Below are 25,528 nucleotides of genomic sequence, written 5' to 3'. Positions count from 1 at the left end.
CAGAATTCCCCCCCCCTCCCCCAACATTCTGGCTGTGGAATTCTGGAAGAGGAAATCCACAGATCTTAAATGTGATGAAGTTGAGAATATTGAGCTACAATAACCCTTGCAACTCTACAGTTGTAGCAGCTGCTCAATTTTTCAACCAGCTATAGACGTTGAGGCATGGAGAGGAAACTTCTGGAGATGTTTCTCCTACAAAGAAATAGGAGAATGGCCCCAAATCAAAATCGTGTTCCTGATTTCGTATTTTATATTCTTCCACATGACAGTTCTTAAGCTTCAATAGGTTCAAATGAGAAGTTGCACACCAAGTAACAGCCGTTCCCTTGACATATACAATATTTTATATCCCATCAGACAATGATCATTCGCCCATTCTTTGCCCCACCTCCGTGCAACCAAAGAGTCTCCAGTGACAGATTTACCTTGGCGCTTACCTGCTCCGCTTCCTCTTTACTCATGGCCAGTGCCAGCTGCAGCTGCAGCTCTTCTTCCCCACTGCTCTGGGGCCATGCTTGCTCTGCTTCTACTGGGGCATTTGCCAAAGATGATGAAGCAGAAGAAGCTGAAAAAAAGGAAACCATGACAGGAGATAGTTGGTCCAGAATGAAGATCTTTCCAATCTCAGTTCAAGGACCAAAGCAATCTGTAGGCGCTGTTGCAGGTAGACAGAAAGGAGATGACAGATGATAGGTATTTCTCCTGAACAACTGCAAGTAATACACAGCCTTATTTGTGATTGCCTTTAGAATGCAGTATTGCAGGCTAATTCTGCCGACTGCCAGGGGTTCGATCCTGACCGGCTAAAGGTTGACTCAGCCTTCCATCCTTCCAAGGTCAGTAAAATGAGGACCCAGTTTGTTGGGGGCAATATGATGATTCTGTAAACCGCTCAAAGAGGAATGTAAAGCACTATGAAGTGACATATAAATCTGTTGGTATTGTGTTAACTTTCATGAAATACCACATTTTCATTTATAATCTGTTCATTACATTTCTCCAACAGCTGCAGAGACTCAAGTGCAGGTTAGCAAGGTGATCTAAAGGTCAAAAAAAAAATCACCTGAAATTGATAAGCACTAATCAAAGCACCCGAAGGAGTAAAAATTGCAGCAGTAGCTAAAAGCCTGACCACACTTCAAGACTAAGAAAATTCCAGTGTGTGTTGTGCAGCATGTCTCCATTTCCTAAGTTTTGAATTCCATCTGGATCCAGTGAAAACAAGATCCTGCATCTCTAGGCTTGAAGCTGCCTGTCCCTGGAGAGTGCTGGACAGACTTAAAGACTCTGGTTTGCATTTTTGTTCAGCCATCAAGCTTACTATAAACAGTCATATTTTCTGGATTATCTATCTGGGGTTTTCTGGAATGACAAAGTAGGGCAAAGATATTTTTTTTTCATTTAGTTTTGCCCTATTTAAAAAAAAAACACATAAAAACATTAAACTAAATGGACAGTCCAGATTAAAATAATCATACAGGCAACAGAAACCAAACAAGGCAATGATCCTAGACAAGTAATGATGTATCAACCACAGTCTTGGGACCAAAGCCAGATTTTTGGAGCTTTCTGGAACCCCAGGAGAGAGGGAGCCATCCTGATCTCTGGCGGGATGCTGTTCCAGAAGAGGAGAAAGCATATTTTCTTGGTCTCACAAGAGGACAATATTTAATGGAAGGGACCTGGAGTGCACCCACTCTACCAGAATGTATTTTGTGTGCAGAAACGATTGGAAACAAGACATTCAGATATCATTCACAAAACCAGGCCCTGTGAGTCAACAGGACTTCATAGGTAACTAGTCGATAACCTGATGTTGCTCGGGTATTTATTTATAGGGAGGAAACATCCGGACCAAAAGTAATTTCTAATGTTGGATTTTCCCCCTAATCAGAGGGAGCCCCCTTGTGGAGTACTGTGAAGTTGCTACCATGGCAACTCCATTGCGCTGCACAGTAGAAGCCATTTTACGGCAGTACAGTAGAAGTCATTTTAAGGCACAACAGGCTGTATCTTAACAGAACACACATACCCCAAGGGGTTTTAACCCGGGGTGTCTTTCCCTCACAGTATTTGTTTCCAGAGAGTAAGTCATCTGTGTACCAAGTTTGGTTGAAATTGCTCAATGCTTTCCAGAGTTATGCTGGAACATACACACCCACAACCGTGTGTGTGTGTGTGTGTGTGTGCATGCGTGCGTGCGCACACACACACACAATACTCAATACTTTGAATTGCACTTGGAAACCAACTGGGGTAGATTCGTGATGGCCTTCAAAGGCAACCCCACATGTAGGTAGTCCTCATTTTACAACTGTTCAACGTTACAACGGTCATAGAACAGGTGCTTTACAGCCTATAAAACATCCTCAGCCATCATAAATTGTTGTGCCGCCACCTCCCTCTGCAGTCATATGATCACATGTTGGTTAAGTGAGCTTTACGATTGGATGCGGCATCCCACAATCATGTGACTATAGTTTGCAATGTTTTTTCACTGGTTTGGGCAAACAATGCCAAGTCCAATGTATGGTTTTGCTGAAAGGCCCTCATGGAAAAAGCCAATAAAGTATTTTTGGTCATACGATTGCCTTGACATACGACTGCAACGACATAAGATTGTAATACTAGGCTCAACTGCAATTACAAGTCAAGGACTAGAGGACAATGCGATAATCCAATTATGACATGAATAGCCCAGGACATGAATAACTGCCTGAAGGGCCTCAAGGTGAATGAGAGAACTCAAACTTTCAAATTATATGTAGTCAGAAGATTATTTGCCTGATGGAAATGATTTTGTCAGCCAAAAATTGGGTGTTCTTAAACCAAGTGATGTGATTTGACAAAATGTACATGGCACATTGAGAACAGAGTTGGCATGTCTCCCAGATGGGTTCCTTCAAAAGGAAATGAGGTGATTATTTCTAAATTGCTCTTTATTGCATTTTAAAGCATTATTTCAAAGACACAGTGCTGATCAACAGCATGAAAATGTCCACTAATTAACTCTAGCTTATACACAAAAAGTCAGTGGGCTCTACAATTATTTTATTATAATAAAAAATAGGGAAATATGTAATACAGTGTTTCTCAACCTTGAGGACTTTAAGTCCTGTGGACGTCAACTCCCAGAATCCCCCAGCCAGCTGGCTGGGCAATTCTGGTAGTTGAAGTCCACAGGACTTAAAGCCACCAAGGTTGAGAAACACTGATGTAATAGAACAGAAAAGCTGGAACTTGTATAGACATTTATATATATTTCCTCTCCTGAAATTACAGGTAGGCCTTGACTTACCACCACAATTGAGCCTCAAATTTATGTTGCTAGGCAAAGTAGTCGTTAAGTTAGTTTTATCCCATTTTTTTTAATGTCCTTTCTTGCCACAATTGTTAAGTGAATCACTGCAGTTGTTAAGTTAGTAACATGGCTGTTAAATGAGTCTGGTTTCCCCACTGACTTTGCTTGTCAGAAAGTTGCAAAAGGTACATGACCTCAGGAAGCAGCACCCACCGTAAATATGAATTGTGATCATGTGACCACAGGGATGCTGCAATGGTCGTAGGTGTGAAAAATGGTCATAAGTCTTTTTTTCAGTGCCACTGTAACTTCGAATGGTCACTAAATGAACTGTTGTAAGTCAAGGACTACCTGTACCAAGAATGTTTTTTTTTTTAAAAAAAAACCCAACTGACTAGTCTAATTAACTTTAAAGCAGTGAATGTAGTTCCATAGTGCAAGGCCAAAGAAAGATAAGCCACCTTATAAAGTTGGTTCTCCAGAAATCCAAACAGGCACACTTTTTGCAAAATTGGCTAAAAGCCCAGCTTACAATATGAACCAAACGCAGAGCAGAGAGCTATCAATAGGACCTTAATCAGAAATGGAGCCGAGAAAGGTCAAACGCTAAGTCCAAAATAGTTTTAATTATCTCAGTACCTTCCAATTAAAAAAAAATATATAACTCCTATCTGCCCTCTACTTCTGTAATACACTATTAGAGAAGGGAAGCCTTCTCAGGAATTGTCATTTCCTCATCCAAGTTACATTGCTGTTATCCAAGGTAATTTATCCAAATCTCAAATTAAACAGCTTTTGGTGACCAGGGGCCACACCCTGCATGTATGAACAAAAGGTGGTAGTAAATATGGTGTATTAACAGGCTGTTACTTATCCTGACCTATCCCAAAGGTGCTTTTTCAAGAGGCAATTGGGCTTTCTTGCTTTTCTCTGAAGACGTTTTGTTTCCCATCCAAAATGCTTCTTCTGCTCTGACTGGTTGGTGGGGAATGGAAGGATTTATACTCTTTGCAGACAGCATAAATCCTTCCATTCTCCACCATCCAGTCGGAGCTGAAGAAGCTTCTTCTCATCATCCAAGAAGCTCATCCATGAAATTTCTTCAAAGAAAAACCAGAAAGTCCAGTTGCCTCTTGAAAAAGCACCTTTGGGACAGCCATGATGTGGATGACTGAGAATCTCCATAGACGCTTATCCTGATCAAATTCACATATAGTGTTATGCCAGAAACTATAATTTATAAGGCAGAATGTTTGGCGTCTGGCAACTCAGGAAGCTAAAAGCAAACAAACTTTAGGACTTAGCAATTAGAGAATCTCAAACTTTGCCACAGTGTGATCCTCTGAAATAATAAATCAGTTATTCACCCCCCCCCCCCAAAAAAAAAACCTGGCCATGTTTCAAAAAGTTCTGAAGCCCTGGCTCTTTCTCCAGGCCCCACATTAGAGTAGGCCTCACAGTTGATCGTCTTTTAATCACTGCTTTTCTTCAGGGCTTTGTGTGAGGATTTTGTTCCTATTGTTTATCTGATTTGTCCAACTGTTTTTACTGTATGCCACCCAGAATGCTTATAGCAGGGGTGTCCAAACTTGGGAACTTTAAGACTTGTGGACTTCAACTCCCAGAATTCCCCAGCCAGCATGGCTGGCTGGGGAATTCTGGGAGTTGAAGTCCACAAGTCTTAAAGTTCCCAAGTTTGGACACCCCTGGCTTATAGAGTTGGGCAGCGTTATACAGTCCATTATCTAAAATTAAAAAATAAAGAAATAAAATGCATTTCCTGAAGCAAATTTGTTTTTTTTTAAATAATAATACCAATCACCTACTTTTAATAATTATATTTTAAACTGTGTAACAAATGAAGCAGTTACAGAATCTTTGCGCAAACTTTTTTCTAGATGATTTTGTTGGCTCCATATTCCCAGCAGTATTTTTGATAAAACCACAGTGAGTTGTTCTCCAGTAATAAAAAAAGTACTGTGGAAACAAAAGATATCTAACTTCCATCATACTTTCTCGATTCAAGCTAACTTTTGTTAGCACAAAAGCTTTTTTGCTTACTAGCTAATAAAAACGTTTCCATTTTGAAAGATAGGAGTGTAAAAAAAATACTGAACTTCACTAGCACATAACTAACACCCAAGCCATCAGAGATTAAGATAAGTATTTCCAAAAATATGAAATTACTACGGTAGTCAGTGGATCCTCAGTACCTTATAACTGTTTGCCAATAATCAACAATTCATTGTTATGCAGTGCCAAAATGAGAAAATCTCCATTGTGTGTTAGAAATTTCAATTCTAAATTCTGTGAAGCAAATTAGAAAACAGTATTGATATTTTGATAAAAATGATTTTTAACAAATTTAATTTTTTTTGCATAAAAATACTATGATATACATATATATTCGTATTTTTATGCAAAAATACTATGATATACCTATATACATACATACATGCATACATACATACATACACACACACACACACACACACACATTTATTTATCAGTACAAATAAAACACAAATATTAAAAATAAAAGGCAACATTAAAAATAAAAATATGGTTTTCTGCCTGCATGGTCTTCTGTGATGAGCCGAAGGACAGAAAGAGGGAGTAGTGACCTTCCTCCCATATTTAGGCATATCAGGGGTTGTAACACAAATACATTATATATATATATATATATATATATATATATATATATATATATATATATATATATATATATATATATATATATATATGTGTGTGTGTGTGTGTGTGTGTGTGTGTGTGTGTGTGTGTGTGTTATTTGTACTGATAAATAAATAAATAAAATAAATAAAAAATATATAAATATATATATATATATAAATTCAAAATTGTATTCTATAACAAAAGAATACAGTATTATGGTCATTCATAGTATAGGGAAAGGAAAGACAAAACCTGGGAGCGGATGTAAAAGAGGGATTAGCCTAGAATCCCTAAATAGCCACAAGGAGATTAAATCCAATCTCCCTTGAATTCCACTGACTTTTTTTCAATTCCAAGGAAGTGCTAACCAATAGTTGAGAAGATTCCTGTGCATAGCAAAAAAAAAAAAAAATCAGTTTAATTGGACCTTCATGTGTGGTCTCATTCTCACCTGACACATTAGAACGCATCTCTAATAAGAAATGGAAGTAAGAAGAAAAATAAACTTGACCCAGAATATGGGACTCCTTGGCTTAGCATCTATATACTCAACTGAGAAACTGAGGTCATCCAAATGGATTTATTTTTAAATAAGAATTACTTTTAAAATGTTTTCTACCTTCTCCTATTAGGGCTCAAGAGACGGAGAGCCTAACCCTGATACTATTCAGAATCTTTTATCTTCTCCAAATTAAACATAAGATGACAATATTTATATCACATACAGAGTAACACCATTGTTTTTCCATATAAAATGAGAAACAAAAGTGTTTCATGAAATTAAGACTGCTCCAGGAATGGCTGTGGCTTTAGATCACTGTAGTCCCATTGCTATCCAAAGAATTAAAGGAGACTACAGAATCTAGAGACCAAAATACACAAGACAAATTAAATGCGGTCAACTCAAGGGAAAATTTCTCTTTCCTGATAATTGATGTATGACAGACAGCTTTGCTATTTTAAGCACCATTTTCCCCATTGTCCAAAAGGTTGGTATGGCCTTTGGTTTTTCCTACTTTCACAAACACACCCAAGAAACTTAATTTATGAGGGAGGCACTTCTGAAAAACTCAATAGGATTTGCTCTTTCATATCTCTCTTATGTGACATAGTTTTATTGTTCATAGATTTGTTTTAGGAATTAGTGCTTAAGGCAACTTTCTTATCTTCCTTTATCTATTGTACTTCAATCAAAGGGTGTAAGAGTGTTAACACTACACATATCATGAGGTCGGGGGTTGAATTTAACTGCAGGCCATTGCTTGGGATATGCCTCTGGCCATATATGGGGAGAAGCCTATCTGCAGCTCCATTTGGGGGTTGAGGTTATGTGGGAGGCCATGGCTATTCCCTCCTTCCTTTTTCTACTGAATTCTCTCTAACAATTCCCCAGTTCCCTGTATTTGTGCTGAAATGGTTACAACAGGAAGCAAATGCTGCACTTTAAAAAAATAAAAATTTTGAACCTGCCCTACTAGATGTCATGCAAACAAATGTGGTGGAATTTGATCCAGAGGTTATCGATATGGAGCAGATCAAGGAGGCCTATAACTCAATCTCAAAGCCTGGCAACCTGCCAAATTGGTGAGAGTTATATCAGAGCACACCTTTTTCTGTAGGTATAACTTCAGAAAAAATTAACATGATCAAGACAGGATGACGATGTTTTCCTATAAATGACTCCACACTGTCCTTCTTGCTGTCTCCAACTGGAAAACGACAAAGTTGCACTGGAGACAGGTAGCAAGTTCAGATTTTTCAAACATCCTCATAACTGAACCTAAACCGCTAAAATAATCCAGCTTCTACAAACAAATTCCAGCACCTCACCTTATCAGGATTTTCCCAAATGCATTTGGATGGAATCTAGCTCTTAAAACAATACGGGGATTCTGGAAGTTACGGTTCTATCATGGTAGATGACTTGGCTGAGCCCGAAGGAAGGGTCAAGCAAGTCATCACTCTCGAGTCCTTTCGCACCCACAAGAGATCTAAGTCCAGGCCCACCTTGAATTCCAATAACTCTTATCTACTGCCAATTTGCTAGTCATTCAGATTCTTGTAGAGGGTATTAGCATGCCATATATATGATGTATTTATTTCCATTGCCTTCACTCTTGTGCTTGACATATTAGAACTGGAGGAAACCAGAAGTTGGAAAGGCTGCTGTATGGGAATGGGGTTGCAGACGGTGTCAGGACATGTTTTTTGCTGATGTAGAAAGCGTAACACTCATCTGGTCCCCAATTTTTATTCTAATGCTTTTTCTCCAAGCTATATATGACAGTATTTATACCACACACAGAGAGGTATCATTGTTTTTCCACACATAGTGAGAAATTAATGAAATTTAATGAAATTAAGAATGCTCTGGTTGATGGCTCTGGCCTTCAGACCACTATAGAGGTAATCCTTGTTTAGCGACTACAACTGGGACCAGCAACAGGGTCATTAAGGGAAGTGCTTGCTAAGTGAAACCGTGACGGTGCTGACAATCTTATCTCAGCTTTCCTTTACTTACAGACCTGCAGAGGTTGTAAATGTGAGGATGGATCACAAAATTACTTTTTCATCGTTGTCATAATTGTGAATGATTACAGTGTAGATAGATGTTGACTTACAGAATCACTCGCTTAGCGACCATTTGGAGTTACAATGGACCCCAAAATAAAAATTATAACCTGGATTTGAAGTTCTGATGGCCATCCCCCATGGTAACGTGACATTTGGGGTGCTCGGCAACTGGCCTGCGTTTACAGCCATTTGTAGCATCCTGCAGTCATGTGACCATGACCACTTACAATGAGTGCTTACTTCCAGATTCACTCATTGCAGACAAGGGTTTATTTACTGATTACAGCATTATCTTAATGACCACTGATTTGCTTTAGTAGCATGGTGATCTGCTTAACAACTGCCACAAAAAAATGTCATAAAATTGGGTCGGTCAAATGATGACCTGCTTAACCACCAGCATGACGTATGACCATAATTCTGGCCTCAATTATAGTTGTAAGTTGAGGAAAACCTGTACAAGGCAGTCATTAAGTGTGTTATCACTTCTACACAAATAGTTAAAGATGATTGCAGCACATGCAAATTAAATATGTTGAACTCAAAAGGAAAATATCTCTCCTTTCTCATGACCAATGTATGACTGACAGTTTTGCTCAATATTTGAATCAATATTCTTCCCATCATCCAAAGGAATGTGGTTCTACCTTATGAAATACACAGGCTATGTTGTGGCCCACCAGCAGAGCTGGCAGCAGATTCATACAGTGAGGAGGTTGGGGTGGAACATGGGCCAGTCCTGGAGTCTGGGGAAGGCTCTGAGTCGTAGGCAGAGTCTGGGGAAGGCTGTGTCATAGGCAGAGAGGGGGCCAGAGCCGTCTGACAGTTATCAGCTGCCTTCACAGTCAGATATCAGTGAGGCAGATGAACAGCTGGAGCCTATTCCCATGGAGCGCATGCACAGAGTTGGCAGATGAAAGGAACAGCTAAAGAGCAGGGGTCAATTTAGGAGTAAGGCTACAGACAGAAGATGAATGGCCCTCCCAGAGGAAATAAAAGAGGAGCGAAAGGGGAGTGGAGTTTGCAGGAGACAATTAGTTAGCTTAATTGATTTGTGACTCTCTGAGACTCCTTGCCAGGTTTTGCAGAGATCGGCCTGGCAGCTCTCCAAGCCAGAGAAGGTCTGTGACTGTAAATCCTCCCTTGAAAGACTTTGCTGGAGGTGAAAGAGCAGAATTCACAGTTAAATTAATAAAAGGGGTTTTTTGTCAAGGAGTTTGCTTCCTGCTCTTGGGAAGCCTAAGTCAGAATAGGCTAAAACACACAGGGACTAGAATCTTATAAGAATCTTATTATACCAAAGAACAATCACCTGGAGATGAGAGGTGTAGATTTGGATAACACAGAGGACAATGTCAACTAGATGGAGGCCCAGAGCACTTACCAGTTGCAGTCTGGGCCAGCTTCTCCTTAGTTTTAAGGGCGTGGGCCCGCTCTTCTTTGAGACGCTCATCGTCTTTAAGGAGGGCCACCAGCTGCTTGGCCTTCTCCCGCACGTTGACCCCTTGATCTTTGCCATCCCGGTCAACGTACTGAAAATCTTTTAGTGTTTGGATGGCATATATGTTCTCCTTACACTGCTGGGCGACCCGCTCTGAACCTGTCTTTATTAGGTATTCCATAAGTGTCATCGCCTGAAAGAGATGCAAGAAGGAAAGAACTCATGACATGCTTAGAAGATAAAAGGTGAAAATGAGAATCGGAGAAGTTTTGGCCCTGGGAAAGCAGAATTATGAGAATGCTAAGGTCCAAGTCAAGTAAATAAGTTTTCATATAGGAGACAGTTAATAGGTGGAATTCACAAAGGGGAAAGGTTGCCAGTATTCATATGAATTAATGATTCCATGGTAAAAATGTGGGGCCAGGCCAGCAATGTATTTCATTAGAGACCTTGGGCTGCCTGCTTTTTCTTTTTCAGCCACTCCTACTCCACATGGTGATAAAAATCAGTGATCCACATCAAAAGGCCATCATACTGATAACATTGTTTGTGGGGGGGAAAGGATTTCAAGGAACCAAAACAGCATACGCTAAGGATTGTCGTGATAAAAAGGCAGACTGAGATCATAAGCACAGACCCAGGAAGGTACCTGCACTGTGTTTTAGAGAACATGGATTTTACAGAGGAATAATAAACAAATGATTCATCCAGGTGGGAACAAGATCCAACAAATATCAGAAAGCTAATTGCAACTCCTTGATTTCTTGTCTATAACCATCGCTTTCTCTATAATATATCTGTAAACAGCAAGGTTCCCCATGATCCAAGTAGTAGGGGGGGGAAGGAGGGGGGGAATATGAAGAAACACATCTGGGCAAGTTGTACACCTCCAAATGTTGCTGGTCTACTTCTCCCTCTATTCTACCCATGATGGCTAATGTTTCAGAAAATTGTAGCTCATGTCACCAGCTTCCCCATTCTTTGTGCAAAACGGCATTCTTCAATACTAAATTTCCCATCAGGGTCGGTGCTATTTAGAATCTATCAACATCTATGGATTAAATGGTTGCCTACCCCTGAATCAATCTTGAGCCGGGTGAGATTTGAACTGCTGAACTGCAGCTAGCAGCCAGCTGAAGTAGCCTGCAGTACTGCACTTAACCACTGCGCTATATCGGCTCTTTTAAGAATTAATCTGCATTTGGGAATGAATTAACAAATTTGGACTTTTTGGATAAAGCAAGCAGATGGCAATGCACATATCCATTCTTCTGAATACTGTGTTGTGTGTGCCCAAAGAAGCATGCCTTCTGTGATAAAATGTACATCATAATACATATGAATAACTTTTCCACTTTCTTAATAAGGCATCTGTGGAACAGGGTGGGAATGGAATGAAACAGATTTAACAGTGAATACTGTATTTCCCCGAAAATACAACCTGTCCTGAAACTAACGCCTTGCCACATTTTTCGTGTGGGCAAAAATATAAGCCCACCCCTGAAAATAAGCCCCCTGGACAACCTCTCCCTCCGGCCAGGCAGAGCACCGCTCACCGACCTAGCGGTATCCCGAAGGCGCCAAGCTGGAAGACTCTCTGTCCGGAAGGCTCTCTGTCCAGCAGCCGGCCCACAACCATAGAGTGCACACCTAGAGCGGCCGCTGCTGGAAGACTTGGCAGCTGAGTTTTGGAGTTTGGAAGCCGGAGAAGTTGTGCTTGGAGCATGGCGGGGGCGGAACAGGCGCTCGCGCAACCCCCCTCTCCAGCCACGCAGAGCTCCATGCACTGACTTAGGGGGTATCCCGAATGTGCCAAGCTACGGGATCTGTGCAGCGGGCAGAGCGCCACTTGCCTGACACCTTAGGGATACCCCCTAGGGCAGTGAATGGCATTCTGCTCGGCTGGAGAGGGGGTTTACCGAGCGGTTGCTCGTGAGAGTGGTCACCTCATGGCTGCTTCGCCCCTGAGACTGTGCATGGCTCTTTGGGAGCCAGTTCGCAAGGGAGCAGCTGCTCGGCAACCCCAAAACAATAAGCCCTCCCCCTATAATAAGCCCAAGGCCATATTTCGTGGGGCAAAAGAAAATAAGACCCCGTCTTATTTTCGGGGGAAACACGGTAGTTATGAAAAATCAAAACAGAGTGATCATGGCAATGATACCAGAGATGTATATATTTCCAAGAACAAGAGACGGTGCATGCTTACCTTATAGACATGACGCCAATTTTTCCCATGATCATTGAGACGCTTCCAGATCATGCTCATGATTTCTGAGAAGGCTACCACATTGTAAGTGAGATCAGCAATTTCAGACATGAGAGAACTAGATGGGCCCCAAGGGTCATTTGATGTAGCCTCGCGAACCTTGATTTCAGCTTCAGAGTAATTATGTACAATATTTTTCATCTGCCGGCGCAGTGAAGACGTCGACATGATGCTGACAGAAGAATGGAGGATGGGGGAGAGCCGATTTGTACTGTACTCCAAACTTCCTGTGGGTGGCTCTGAAATAAGTCAGGCTAATGATAGCCAAAAGGGCTCTCTGGGTTAAAGCAAATCAAGTTTTTTAACCAATTGCTTAAGACAGTGAATTCTGCATATCCAGTCTGAATGGAACCTAATTTGCTTCGCAAGAGGCAGGCCACAACTTCTGCTCCTCTGCCACTTGCCTGACGTCCCTAGCTGGCCATACACTCTAGGAGCATCCATCTGGGCATCGCAGCCATTCCGAGACACAGCTGAAAAAGAGAGAAAAACTTTTAACACTGATTTATTTAACTTGCTATCCCACTCTTATTACTTTATAAGTAACTCAAGGCAGCGAACATGCATAATATTCCTCCCCTCTCCTCTTTTCCCCCTCCCCACACAACGCTGCGAAATGGGCAGGACTGAGCTGTGCTGCCCCCCACTCACCCACATGTCAGGGTTGGTGTAGAGAGCTTTATTCTGTCTATTCCCCCAACGGTTCTATTTCAGGTTTTCAGTTAACTCCCAGCTGCAAACTTAGCTCCTGAACAAGTAGATAACCAAAAGCAAAACAAACTTACAGTCAAACCTAAAAAAGTTTTGGAAATAAATGTTTTGCGTGGGTAGGTACCAAAAATTAACAGCCCAAATCCCCTCGGAGGTCCGGGCCCTCCACTGAGGTTTTCAACAAGTCCGGTGGTCCAGTCTCAGGGCTTGCCAGGAGAAGTCACAGGAATTATACAAGCCAAGAGTTCATGGGGTCATTTTCAGCAAAGCCAGGCGCGGAGAAGCTCCAGACTAACCTTCCAGGCAATGGCCAATTAGTCCACCCAACAGATAACCAGCTGCTCCAAACAAGATGCAGAGTTCTGGAAACACAAGCAACCATCTGGCTACGATCCACACGCTGCTTCCAGCAATGCCTCTCTCTGCTTGCTGTGCTAAATAGCCCCTCCTGGTGCAACCCATTAAGAGGGGCAGGGCTTTTCTCCATCAATCTGGCAGATCTCCACCTCTCTTCCCTGCGTACTCTAGCATCCACCAAGGCCGGTAGCTCCTCCCCCTCTTCCTCACTCTCATGCTAGTTTTCCCCAGCCAAGGCATGATCTGCCGGCAGTTCAGAGTCAGCACCAGAGGTGGTATTCTACTAGACTGGTTCGCCTGAACTGGTCATTGTGGGTGGCCCCGTCCAATTGCCCCGGTGTTATGGCATCCCTTTTAGGCCCTTTTTCCGCCAAAAGCGCATGCGCGGAAGGCTGAGCGCATGCGCGGAAGGCTGAGTGCATGCGCGGAGGTGACACATGCAAGCATGCATGCTCACATTTGCAAACCGGTAGGGAAGGTAAGTGAATACCACCCCTGGTCATAATGAATACCACCCCTATTGGATGTGCCAGGAATGCTCTCTCATACTGCCTCAAGGCCTCTGAGGAAGACATGGAGAAGCTGTCATCCACAGCAGATGTCACAGTGGCCTTGGGTTTTGTTTCTAAGGTGAAACTAGAACTCACAGTCTCCTGGTTTCCAGGAAAGCACCATCACCACAACAACACCAAGCTTTGAATGAAAGACACCGTCCCTGTTCCTATTCGCGGTTTGCATGAATCTAAAAACCAGGTCCCACAACATTATCCATATTTTGGATTAAAGGCCCTTGCTTTAGGAGTAAGAATTTGGTCAAACCAATTGTTCTCTCCCAAGCTAGCTTTAAGTCTTCAAGAGAAGCAGAAAAAAACCAGACCTGCTTCAAAAATTAACATCATATTGATAAATAGGAGAAAGAAAAGGATTAAGAAATTCTACATAGCTCTTTATCAGAGAAACTTTACAAGCAAGTAAAATAAAAAGCGCAGTATAGCACTTTAGATGCTACATTCTTCATTTCTGTTGTTTACCCTCTTTAAAAGCCATTGGATCAAGGCTTGTAAATCTGAAAGACTCAAATGCTTTCTCTGGCTTACAGGTAACAGAAGAAAACAGAACAAAAATGTAAGATTTGGAACCATTGGAGTGGGGAGGAAGGGAGAAAAATCATACAATCAAGTCTATCCAGTTCTTCCTCCATTTACATTTTATCCAATGGAGCATCGCCTTTTTCCAGCCAAGTTTCTTTGGTCAAAACTCTAGCAGACAGATCTCGGTTAAGGTTGCAATTTTGGCAGCGTTTGCTTCCATCAGTCTGCAGGATCAAGATCCAAAACCTCGGACATGATTTATTTTACAGCTGCTTTTCCTCAAAAATGCACGGGGAACACAGAATCTTCCTTACTTATATCTTTGCAACGACCTCGTGAAGTAGGCTTCAAAACGTGTTATAAAAGGCCTAAGATCATTGTACAGGTAGCCCTCGACCCACGACCACTATTGGGCCTAAAGGTGTATGTTACTAAGTGAGATATTTCTTAAGTGAATTTTGCCCCATTTTTATGACCTTTCCTGCCACTGTTGCTAAGTGAATCACTGCAGTTGTTAATCTAGTGACATGGCTGTTAAAGAATCTGCCTTCCCCATTGACTTTGCTTGTCAGATGTTTGAAGAAGACCCAGAGACATTGCCAACTATCATAAATAGGAGTCAGTTACCAAGCATCTGAATTTTGATTCTATGACCACAGGGATGTTGCATTGGTCGTAAGTGTGAAAAACGACCATAAGCTGCTTTTTCCAGTGCCATTGTAACTTCGGACGGTCACTGAATGAACTGAACAAAGAACTAAACTGGACTCTCCACATGTGAGATTTATGAGGCCCCAGGAAAAAAAGCAAGGACAAAAAGAAAAAAAATAGAATAAGACAAAAATGGGAAAACAAGTTTTAAGCCTTCATAGCAGAATAAAATGCTTCAACCACAACGAAACAACATTTACCTAAACACACAGAATTTCCTATATTATTTACTAATTTCACCTCTCATGCCCTGCCCTGCCCCCAATATAGAAGAAGACGGGAACATCCTCCCCCCTAGCCAAGTAACCTTAGCAATTTCAGTTAATCTGAATTTGTCAGAATTGCTTCTAGGACAAATTCAGGCCGGAAGCAAAAATTCCCAAGAGTAGATGGAGTGGGTGGAATAGAAGGGAGGTAAGAGTGAGGGAAAGCGGAAATTGTGCAGATGGCAACATCTGACCCCAAATTCTCCCTAACTTCCTGGAAGCCCCTGCCCTACTTAAGCCTGGACATTCTTAAACCTCAAAAGGAAGGAAGCCCACATTTCTAAGGGATGAGTCACAGTGGCTCATTATTCTTCCTCTTTCTGCCCCTTTCCGTTTTGTTCAATTTAAGAGTTTCCAGCTCTAGAATTTCTAGTTACCAACCCCATAACCTGAAGATGATTCAAGAGAAGAGAAAGTGCCCTAATGTGCAACAAGGATACTGTCTCAAATAAATGGGAGCATTGATTTCAGACACACTTTTCTAAATTTCTGTTTGAAAAGTTCTAGTTTAATAAGGATAAGACAGTATAAGTAGGCAGCAAGGCCATTTTAAGAATATTATTCTCCATCTTGCTTGGCAATACAGAGCTACTTTAAAGCACATTGAGACATTATTGTTATTTTTTTTAAAGAAATAAAACCTAAAACAAGTTCAACGTCCATCCGTTTTGGAAAAGAACAAAACTGAATAGCTTCTCCACCACCCTAGAAATCTCTAGGCTTCTCCCAAAATTCTCAGTTGGCACTTTCATTTGGAAATTACAGTCCCAAGTTTGATAACTCAGAACAGCTGATAACAGGAAGATCTGCTCAGCATTAGCTTTGGCCAAAGACTGATAGCTCAATTTCCCTCAATTCTCAAACATGGCAAGGAACAATAAGGGAGACAATGTGAAATAGCAAATATAATATAGTTGATTTTTCTTATTTTTATTACATTTATAAGTCTTCTCTAACTTCTATGTGGGGGTGTGTGGTAGTTTCTATCATCTTTCTCACGGTATTCTACATACAGGCTGGGTTTAAGGGAACTGTACTGCAAATATTCTGGAGAGCACTCAGTTTTACAGAATATGGAACAACAGAGTTGGAAGGGACCTTGGAGGTCCTCTAATCCAACCCCTACTCAAGCAGGAGGCCCTACACCATTCCAGACAAACGGCTATCCAGTCCCTTCTTAAAAATCTTCAGTGATGGAGGTCTCCTTGATAAGTTTCCATACATTACTTCTTGTTCTGCCCTCAGGTACTTTGGAGAATACATGACAAAACACTTCACCAAGACACATACATTCATTTGCTTAATTTTTGCCATTTTGCTATTACGTATTTACAGTAATTTTCAGGGCCATAGCATGGTGGATTGCTTAAGAGAAAAAATATTCCTATGAAAACTTGCACTGAAGCCAGGCAAATTAAATTGAATGCTCAAATTATCTTGAAAAGAGGTGGTAATTATCTCTATCATCAAAATGTTCAAAGTGATTCAAGAAAGTCCAGCCACAGAATCATTTTCCTGTGTGGCTCAGAAATGTCCCCTTTAACACAGGATGCAATAAAAATGACCTTTTTAGGTACAACCAACCGGGATTAACATGTACTTGTGTCATTGAGTTCTACTGGCTGATGAAGAAATTTCCATATTGTGATTCAATACCATCTATTTTGAGAGGAAAGCTACAGCTGCAAAGAGAAGTAGGTGAAAAGTTCCTAATTCACTTAAAACATTTTTTAATCTTCTTGAAATTCTCTACTTGTTTTTGCAGCCTACAAGATGACCCAATGCTTGTATGATGCAAAGACTCTTAACATATTGTAATTCACCCCTTTTAATTTTCTATTTAAAATTTTGATCTATATAAAATTAATTGCATGAATACCCCCCCCCCCGCCTCTCCCCCCCCTCCCCACCGTTGGTAGCACCAAAGTGTTTCTGTGGCAAAGGATTTGCTGGTGATATCACCATGGCCTGGGGGATGCCCAGTTGCCCTTTGATGTCTCTGTGAAGTTGCCCAGTGGCTCATGGAGGTTAGAATGCTGGGCTGATGATCAGCAGGCTCACGTGTGAGAACCATTGCTGGTGAGATGAGCTTGTCATAGGCTCCAGCTGACCCAGGAGTTTGAAAGTGAGCAGCTGCGAGTGGATTAATGGGTAATGGGAATACATCATGGGATACAGTATGTTTCGGAGTATAAGATGCACCTCCCCCCCCCCAAAAAGAGGGTGAAAATCTGGGTGTGTCTTATACACTGAATACAGCATTTTTGGCCTCCCGAAACCCCGCCTCTGCGAATTTCGTTTTTCTCAAAAATGGACGCGCAGAGGGTTTGGGTGGTCTGCAAAGTGGTCCTGGGGGCTGGGGAGGGCAAAAACGAGTGAAAAACAGGCCATTGTTTGCTTGATTTTGCCCTCCCCAGCCCCCTGGAGCACTCTACAAGCCTCCCAAAGCCTATGCATGCCCAGGTTTTTGCAAAAAACAGGATGTGCAGAGGCTTTGAGAGGCATGCAGAGCGCAAAAACTTTAAAAAAATTTTTTACCTCTTCAAAATCTTGGTGCGTCTTATTCTCTGGTGCGTCTTATAGTCCAAAAATGTGGTAAATAACTGTTCTTGGTTTAATGTGGGAAATTAGCAATGATTTGGGGGGTGAAATAGTCATGTTTCAGCAAAAACAGTAGCACAAATAAGTAAATAAGCGTTTTTCTGGCCACCACAGAAATTATACACCTACCCCCATCCCCAAATTTGTTTAAGCTAAAAAATTAAAATTAAAAAACACCATCCACTGATGTAGCAGTTATTCCAGTCATGTTATACCATGTGGTATAGCAGGGGTGTCCAAACTTGGAAACTTTTAAGACTTGTGGACTTCAACTCCCAGAATTCCCCAGCCAGCATCCACAAGTCTTAAAAGTTTCCAAGTTTGGACACCCCTGTGGTATAGCCATGTTGGTACTACGACTAATTTATTTTGCTTTCTTTCTGAGACCATGGACAGTCTTTGATTAGTCAGGATATAGAAATACAGGTATAATCAGATCGAGGGTCTAACTCGCTATAAGGTAGCCACAAAATGAAAACACATGCGAATCCAGAGCCCTGACACAGAATGTCAGCCTTGTGCAGCTTCCTAAGCAAACATTTAAGAAAAAAAAATCCAATTTGTAGACACTTTCAATTAAACAGCTGTTTCGGTGGGTTGGCTTTTAAAAAAAAACACCCATCAGCCAGCTCACTTCCCCTTCAAATAGCACAATTGCCATCTAGAGTTGTATCTTGCTTGCCTTGCCAAACGACAGAGCCGGTAATTCATACTGCAACATTTGTTGATGATTCGGTAGCTTTGGGCAAACTTTAAAACTGCTACAGCAGCTAATCTTAGCTGAAAATTGGGATATATCTAGAATCAATAAATGTTAGGGATATAAGACTTCAAAGACTTGTATTACCATCTCCTCAGAATAGTCTTTGGATGAATGGAGCCCAATGCGTTTTATTTGTGTTACAGCAGACAGCAAGTCTCTTCTGCCAAAGCTTAACCAAATTGCCAGAAATAAAGAATATACATAGTGTCAGACCTGGAAGCCATCTTTTACATTGGGCCTTCAGTACCCTATTTGTTTTCAAAGTAGCCTAACAAAAGCAGATTTGAAAGAGAATTATATGAATTCCGTATAAAGAGAAAATGATATGAATTGTCCATGAAACTTAGATGGTAAAGCCAAGTGCGACTACAAACTTAATGGGCAGCTTTCAGTAAATCAGTTATCCATTCATATCCGGTTAAACATGGCTAAGGAATTTTGATTTTCATTCCTTTGATGAAAGTTGGGATACAAATGTGCATGTTTTCTAAACATTTTTCAGGAAAGAACTATGCAAATAATTTATGCATAATTATTTATGCAATAAACACATTCATTACAGCATTTAATATGCATAAGAGTTTTCAGGAAAATTTCCTGTGCAAACAAGTATGAGTTCAATAAGCATTTCATCTCAAGATTCTTAATTGTTTTTGTTACTAATACAATATTTGATGTGAGTTAAAGGGAACCATGAAATTCCCACTTCTCATTTTTTTTAAAACAATCACCTAAAATATAAACTACTCTGAATTCACAAAACCTGTCTGAAGAGAAACATTTTCATAGAAAAAAATTACCTTGGAAAATGTTTTGGTCCACATTTATGGATATAAATATTGACAATAAATAAAGGGAAATATTCTTTTGATGTCTTGATGATAAACAGTTGATGATGGAACCAATTACTTAGAAACAAAATCAAGTAAAATTGTTATTTCTTACAATAGACTAGAACATTTTCCCTGTGGAAAAAAGGGTAAAGCAAACGACTCTATTAATCCAGAAAACAAAAGCAATCAAAAGAGGAAGCATGTTCTTTAAAATGCTTAAGATGTCTTTTTGAAATACAAAACCTTACCTATAGTATGGAGATCTTTACACACCTCCCATACTGGAGAAAATGTAAATGCAGTTAACAGGCATCAGATCCAGAACAGAATGATTTCTATTAACATGAAATTTGCTCTCTTGCTTGCTTAACTTCAAAAGTGAGTCAGACAAAGATTAAGATGCAACACTCTAGCTATAACTCATGACAGCTACATGAAACAGCCATGTTCGCAGATAAACTTTCACTGTTGAGAAAGACAGTGTGAACTGGGCACTAGAGGAGCTGTAGTCTACCATATTTTGAAGGCACCAGATTGGGTAAAATTAAAATAAGGCTGCTTATTTTATAAGCTAAAATAAAGCCTATTTGCTGCTTTTCTTTTCACATCTCATACATTGTGGCTCACTCTTCTGTCTTGATGGAATAATTTCTACATGCTGAAACCAATGCAATCCCAAAAATGCAGAAAAAAGTGTACCTTTTTTTCTAGAAATCTCAAGGAATTCCAAAATAAGGAAATGAAAATTGATTATTGGAAAGAACAATTACTGTTAATAACATATTTAATCGTTGGTTGGGGAAGAGAGGAAGAATAAGAGAGGCAATAAATATTCATTATGTTACAAAATCCAGGCAGTTCAACCATTTGAATTTTAAATTGTCCACAAGTTTTGATGATCTCCCAATCCCATTCTTTCCCAGCTGGGGATCCTTGAGATGTCAAAAAGATTCCATTTCTTACTTTCCTTAAGAGAGTTGGAAGATATTGTGTTGGGAAAAACTAGTTAAAAGTATGAACTTGTGCAGTATGTTTGGTACAATACTATTCTGTTAAAATATTGTTAGTGTAGGTTTAATTTGTTGCCTTCCAAATTCATTAAGTATAATACTTACTCCTAAAAATGAAATATTTTTTTAAAAATCCTTAAAACATTTCTTAAACCCTTTCAAAATTCAGCCTGCCCCACCCCCTCAACTCTGTTTTTATCATCCATCACCTAGTCATAATTATATAGCAAATTAGTTTTACGTGACTCAGTGAAGGTTGAGCACACATGAAACACAACTAAGTCCACAAAAATGAAGCAGACTAAGTATGCAGTCTGGATGTACAATTACATTTCAAAGTCAATGTTGCAGTAGGGATTCCCAGCTGTCATACTAGAAATGATTATAAAACATTTCTAATTTGAAGATTCAGTGAAAATAATTTGATGTTGTTCTAGCAATTTTTAAAAACAGTTTTCATTGTCCATTACCTAAATATCACAGCTGTTGCCTCATTCCATTATATCCCAAATTTGCATGAACAAAGCTAAGCCATGTAATCTAAGAGACCAAGAGACCACAGGGCCCTGAAGGTCACTGACAAAACTGACTCTAGGTAAGGTAGCCACTGAGAGAATATATAATATCTTAAACAACCTGAACACAAGGAGAAATCAAGCTCTCTCTAACTTCCTCTCTTTTCTTGAAACTGAAATTGCAAGGAGGAATTTAGGAAGCAAATGCTGGTACTGTACAGGTAGTCTTTGAGTTACGACCGTAATTGAGCCCAAAATTTATATTGCTAAGTGAAACATTTGTTAAATGAGTTTTGCCCCATTTTATGACCTCTTTCGCTGCAGTTGTTAAGTGAATCACTATAGGTGTTAAGTTAGTAACATGGTTGTTAAGAGAATCTTAACCCATTGACTTTGCTGGTTCAGAAGGTCACAAAGGGGGAATCACATAATCCTGGGACACTACAATGGTCATAAATGTGACTCAGTTGTCAAAATCTGAATGTAAATCATGGCATCATGGGGATGCTGCAACAGTCGTGTGTGTGAAAAATGGTCGTAAATCACTTTTTTCAGTGCTGCTGTAACTTTGAATGGTCACTAAATGCTGTAAGTTAAGGACTAGCCGTATTTCTTTTTTACCTACTGTATTTCCAAATCAGGCCAGACTAAAAGTAAAGGAGGCAAAGTAAAGGAGCTGACCCCATCGCTGGCCATAGGGGGCGAACAGCTGTCCCCTGTGGAGCGGGCGCGCAATTTGGGCGTCCTCCTCGATGCCCGGCTGTCAATGGAGGACCATGTGGCAGCCGTGGCAAGGGGGGCGTTCCACCAGGTTCGCCTGGTGCGCCAATTGCGCCCCCTACTGGACCGGAGTGCCCTGCGCACGGTCACTCATGCGCTGGTGACGTCTCGCCTGGACTACTGCAATGCTCTCTACATGGGGCTTCCCTTGGGACGCATCCGGAGACTGCAGCTAGTTCAGAACGCAGCCGCGCGGGTTATTATGGGAAGTACTCGTTACTCCCACGTAACACCTCTCCTGCGCGAGCTGCACTGGCTACCTGTGGCCTTTCGGGTGCGTTTCAAGGTACTGATTACCATCTTTAAAGCGCTCCATGGCATAGGACCTAGGTATCTGCAGGATCGCATCCTACCACACACGTCCCTGCGACCTATCCGCTCACACAGAGAGGGGCTCCTCCTGGTGCCGTCTGCTAGGCAATGCCAGCGGGCGACACCTAGGAGTAGATCCTTCTCTGTGATGGGCCCAACCCTCTGGAATGACCTCCCCCCAGACATTCGAACTACCACCGACCTCCGTTCCTTCCGGCAAAAGTTAAAGACTCACCTATTTCAATCAGCTGGCCTGGCACTTTCTTAGTTTTACCTCCCGGGGATTTATTCATTTTAAATGGGTTTGGGGTTTTAATAAGCTTTTAATGTATCATATTTATTATTCTATATACAGTCTTACAACCTCCTTCACCTACGTATTTAATTATTTAACTGTTTTATGTATGTATTTTATAACGCATTTTAATGACTGTACACCGCCCCGAGTCCCTTTCGGGAGAGGGGGCGGTCTATAAATATGAATAATATAATAATAAAAATGAGAAATAATGTTCATATATATACTACAGCTGGAAGATATTTTGGACAGGTGAATAAAAGTGTGGAAACCTGAGGAAAAACTCAGATTCAAATTTTCCCTTAGCCATAAAGATTGTGTATTATTATCTTAAACCTTCATCAAAATTACAAGGTTGTTATGAAAACATGGGAGAGTGAGAGAACATGTATTTCACCTTATGGTTCTGAAAGAAATATAGCAAGTGCAATAATAATAGTTACTTTTTAAATTAAATTGAACTAATAATGCATCTGTGCTTATTCTTCAACAGTGGACAACCATGTAACACTGGAGAACTGATATGAAAGCAATACAGAAGCCTGGGGTTTTTGAAGAGCATCTGTTTTATCAATGATATATTATCTCTGAATACAGACATTCAACTAAGAACTGTATTGATTAATAACTGCTGACAGGCTGTTCTAATCTATATTCAAAGCTATCGACAGGTAGCAGTTACTATCAAAGCACACTGTAATAATGGATTTATAGCATGAAGCAGCATTTCTTTGCACCTCTGAATAGTCTATCAATCCATTTCATTTTATTCTCCATTTGTATTACACATTCTAATGTGCCCCATTCTCATAAATCATCTCTATTTAAAACTTAACCTGCATGATCAAATTTGCAAGAGGTTCATTGATATAAATCCTTTTCATTTCAATCAAAAATAAAACCCTCACTTCTTCCCAACTATTTGGCACTTGTCTCACGTACCCAATATTGGCTAAAATCCATCCTTATGGGAGTGCGTTCCTTCTCCTGCTGGATACACACCTGTCTTTGCGAGTGCTGATTTCTGAGCTTAAGACTCCTCAGAACCGAAAGAGCAACCTCCAGCCAACAGGAAATGGGAGTTGAGACACACTGTCCACACATTATATAAAGGCAATTTCTTTCCTTAAGCCTCCACCCTTCTCTCCCGTTCATACCTCGACCTGCCAATGGCAGTTTACTTACTTGGAGAGTGTAGGGGGGGGTTCGATCTTCCAGGCTGCAGAAAGGTTGCGGCTCACACCAATTGATTTGTGAACAGCCAGGCCACCACCACCACCGGAGACCCCCCCCCTCCTCCCTCCCCCCAGGGTCCCTAGTGAGCGTTTTAGGCCCCCCACTTCCCCCAGCCAGGGGGCATAGCCGGTGCCCTCCTTTGAAACCCGGGGGAACCTCGGCAGACCAGTTGAGTAAGCAAGCTTCGTTTCCAAACGGCCCTCCCGGAGAAACGAAGCCGGGCACAAGAAGAGCAGAAGCGTCAGGGGACAGGCGGGAGGGGAAAGACGGACCTGCTCCTTGGAGGGAAGGAGAAGCCGGAAAGAATGGGAGCCTCCGGGAGGGAAGCTAGCAGGGACTGGGTTCAAAGGTCACGAAGGCAAGGAGGTCAGGGAGGCCACTTCTCCAGGGAGGAGGCTTCGCAGGGTCAGGAGTCACAGGCTGGACTCGGGGGGGGGGCAGAATGGAGAAGGAAGAGAAAGACCGTTCAAGCTTCGCCCCCGTGGAAAACCTCGGCCAGACCCCAGTCTGAAGACAAACTCCACCACCCCCCCTTTTCGGGCTCTCTTCCCCCGTCTCCCAGGCAATGCAGAGAAATCTGGGCCAAGGGAGCGCCGCTCTACCACACCAGGACTCTATGGCCCTTCCGAAGGCTTTTGGCCCCTCTCAAGCCCGCGGAGTAGATGCAGCACTAGCGGCGGCGACAGCAGCGGCGCCGGGAGGACGTCCCGCAAATCGGAAGCGGAAGCCGACTTGGCCTGTTTCCGCCTCCAGGTGGTGCCCATTTCCGCCCTCATCTTTCTCCATGTTGAGTGGCCGGTTACTTCCCGCATCATAGAGAATCGGACCAAGCCAAAATGAGCCGGGACCAAAAAACAAACCAAACCACAAAGGGAAGGAAGAAAATGCAAACGGTCGAATCTGGTAATATAGATTTTTTTAAAAAAATTAAACGTTTTACGTTTAATTGCACATAAAAATCTTACTTTTCATTTCTTCCTATGTATGCATTCTGGTTAGGGGGCAAAATCCCTATTTTTAACCACCACCACCCAAAAATATCCGAAATAGCAAAACTTTTACTAAGAAACAATAACCCAACACGGAAACATTAATTTCATAAGTTTCCTCCACGGCAAATCCTGCCAAATGTTTAATAAACGAAATGGCATTGTGTAAATTTGCAAGAAGTCAGAAAGTATTGCTACTTGCAATGAGGGGCCGCTCCAGTAAGAGTCGTAGTTGTTCCTGTGGTTACTCTGCACTTCTTCCCAAACTCCAATTTATTAACATTGGTACCGGCTTGCTCAAATGGCGAGCCCCACTCCAAGGGAACACCAATCAGAAATGTGGCCCGTGATGAACAGTAACCAATCCCAAATCACCTTCTAAATTTTAAAGAAACAGGACTAGCATTTTCCTCCACATTAATATAAAGGTAAGTTTGGGACTGGATCCATGAGGAAAATAATCTCTTGAGTCCCATCTTCTGCATGTACCTATAAATGCAATATTTTGATAAAGGCAAGAGACTACTCCAAATCATAACTCTGAATCTCTTTTATTTTTATCTTACAGATTCAGCAAATTTTCCATTAAATGTAAAGAAAACTTAGTTTATTGTTAACATTAGTTTGTACCCAACCCATAAAAGTCACCCCATTTGGCATGTTAAGTGGTAGCATACACTTCCCCCCTCCCCCAAAATCCAATAGTCTGATTGACTACAAATATGTTTATTGGAACCGAAGAATACTGGGTGAATAGAAAAGTTTTCCTGCTGTGTATGAAATTCTACAAA

The 25,528-nt window shown here is 41.2% G+C and overlaps 1 protein-coding gene across 8 annotated transcripts in view; it reads right to left on the bottom strand.

Annotated features, from left to right (window-relative positions):
• The window catches only part of EPN1 (epsin 1), a 45,379-nt gene extending 20,311 nt beyond the window's left edge, over positions 1 to 25,068 (bottom strand). For 2 of the 8 annotated variants that reach the window (XM_081970933.1, XM_081970939.1), the window contains exons 1-4: positions 24,936 to 25,068; positions 12,205 to 12,737; positions 9,942 to 10,191; positions 429 to 568 (exon numbers count right to left, since the gene is read on the bottom strand). In XM_081970933.1, coding sequence (XP_081827059.1) covers positions 429 to 568; positions 9,942 to 10,191; positions 12,205 to 12,432 — 618 coding nt within the window. In that variant the 5' untranslated portion in view covers positions 12,433 to 12,737; positions 24,936 to 25,068. Of the gene's footprint in view, positions 1 to 428; positions 569 to 9,941; positions 10,192 to 12,204; positions 12,738 to 12,915; positions 13,005 to 23,454; positions 23,597 to 23,697; positions 24,440 to 24,935 lie in introns of those variants that run through there. The other 6 variants (XM_081970938.1, XM_081970940.1, XM_081970935.1 and 3 more) reach the window with 5 other exon arrangements.
• Between the last annotated feature and the right edge of the window lie 460 nt (positions 25,069 to 25,528).

This window comes from Natrix helvetica, assembly GCF_964273705.1.
Source record: "Natrix helvetica genome assembly, chromosome: Z".
Taxonomy (NCBI): domain Eukaryota; kingdom Metazoa; phylum Chordata; class Lepidosauria; order Squamata; family Natricidae; genus Natrix; species Natrix helvetica.
This window is presented reverse-complemented; position numbering and strand designations above follow the sequence as displayed.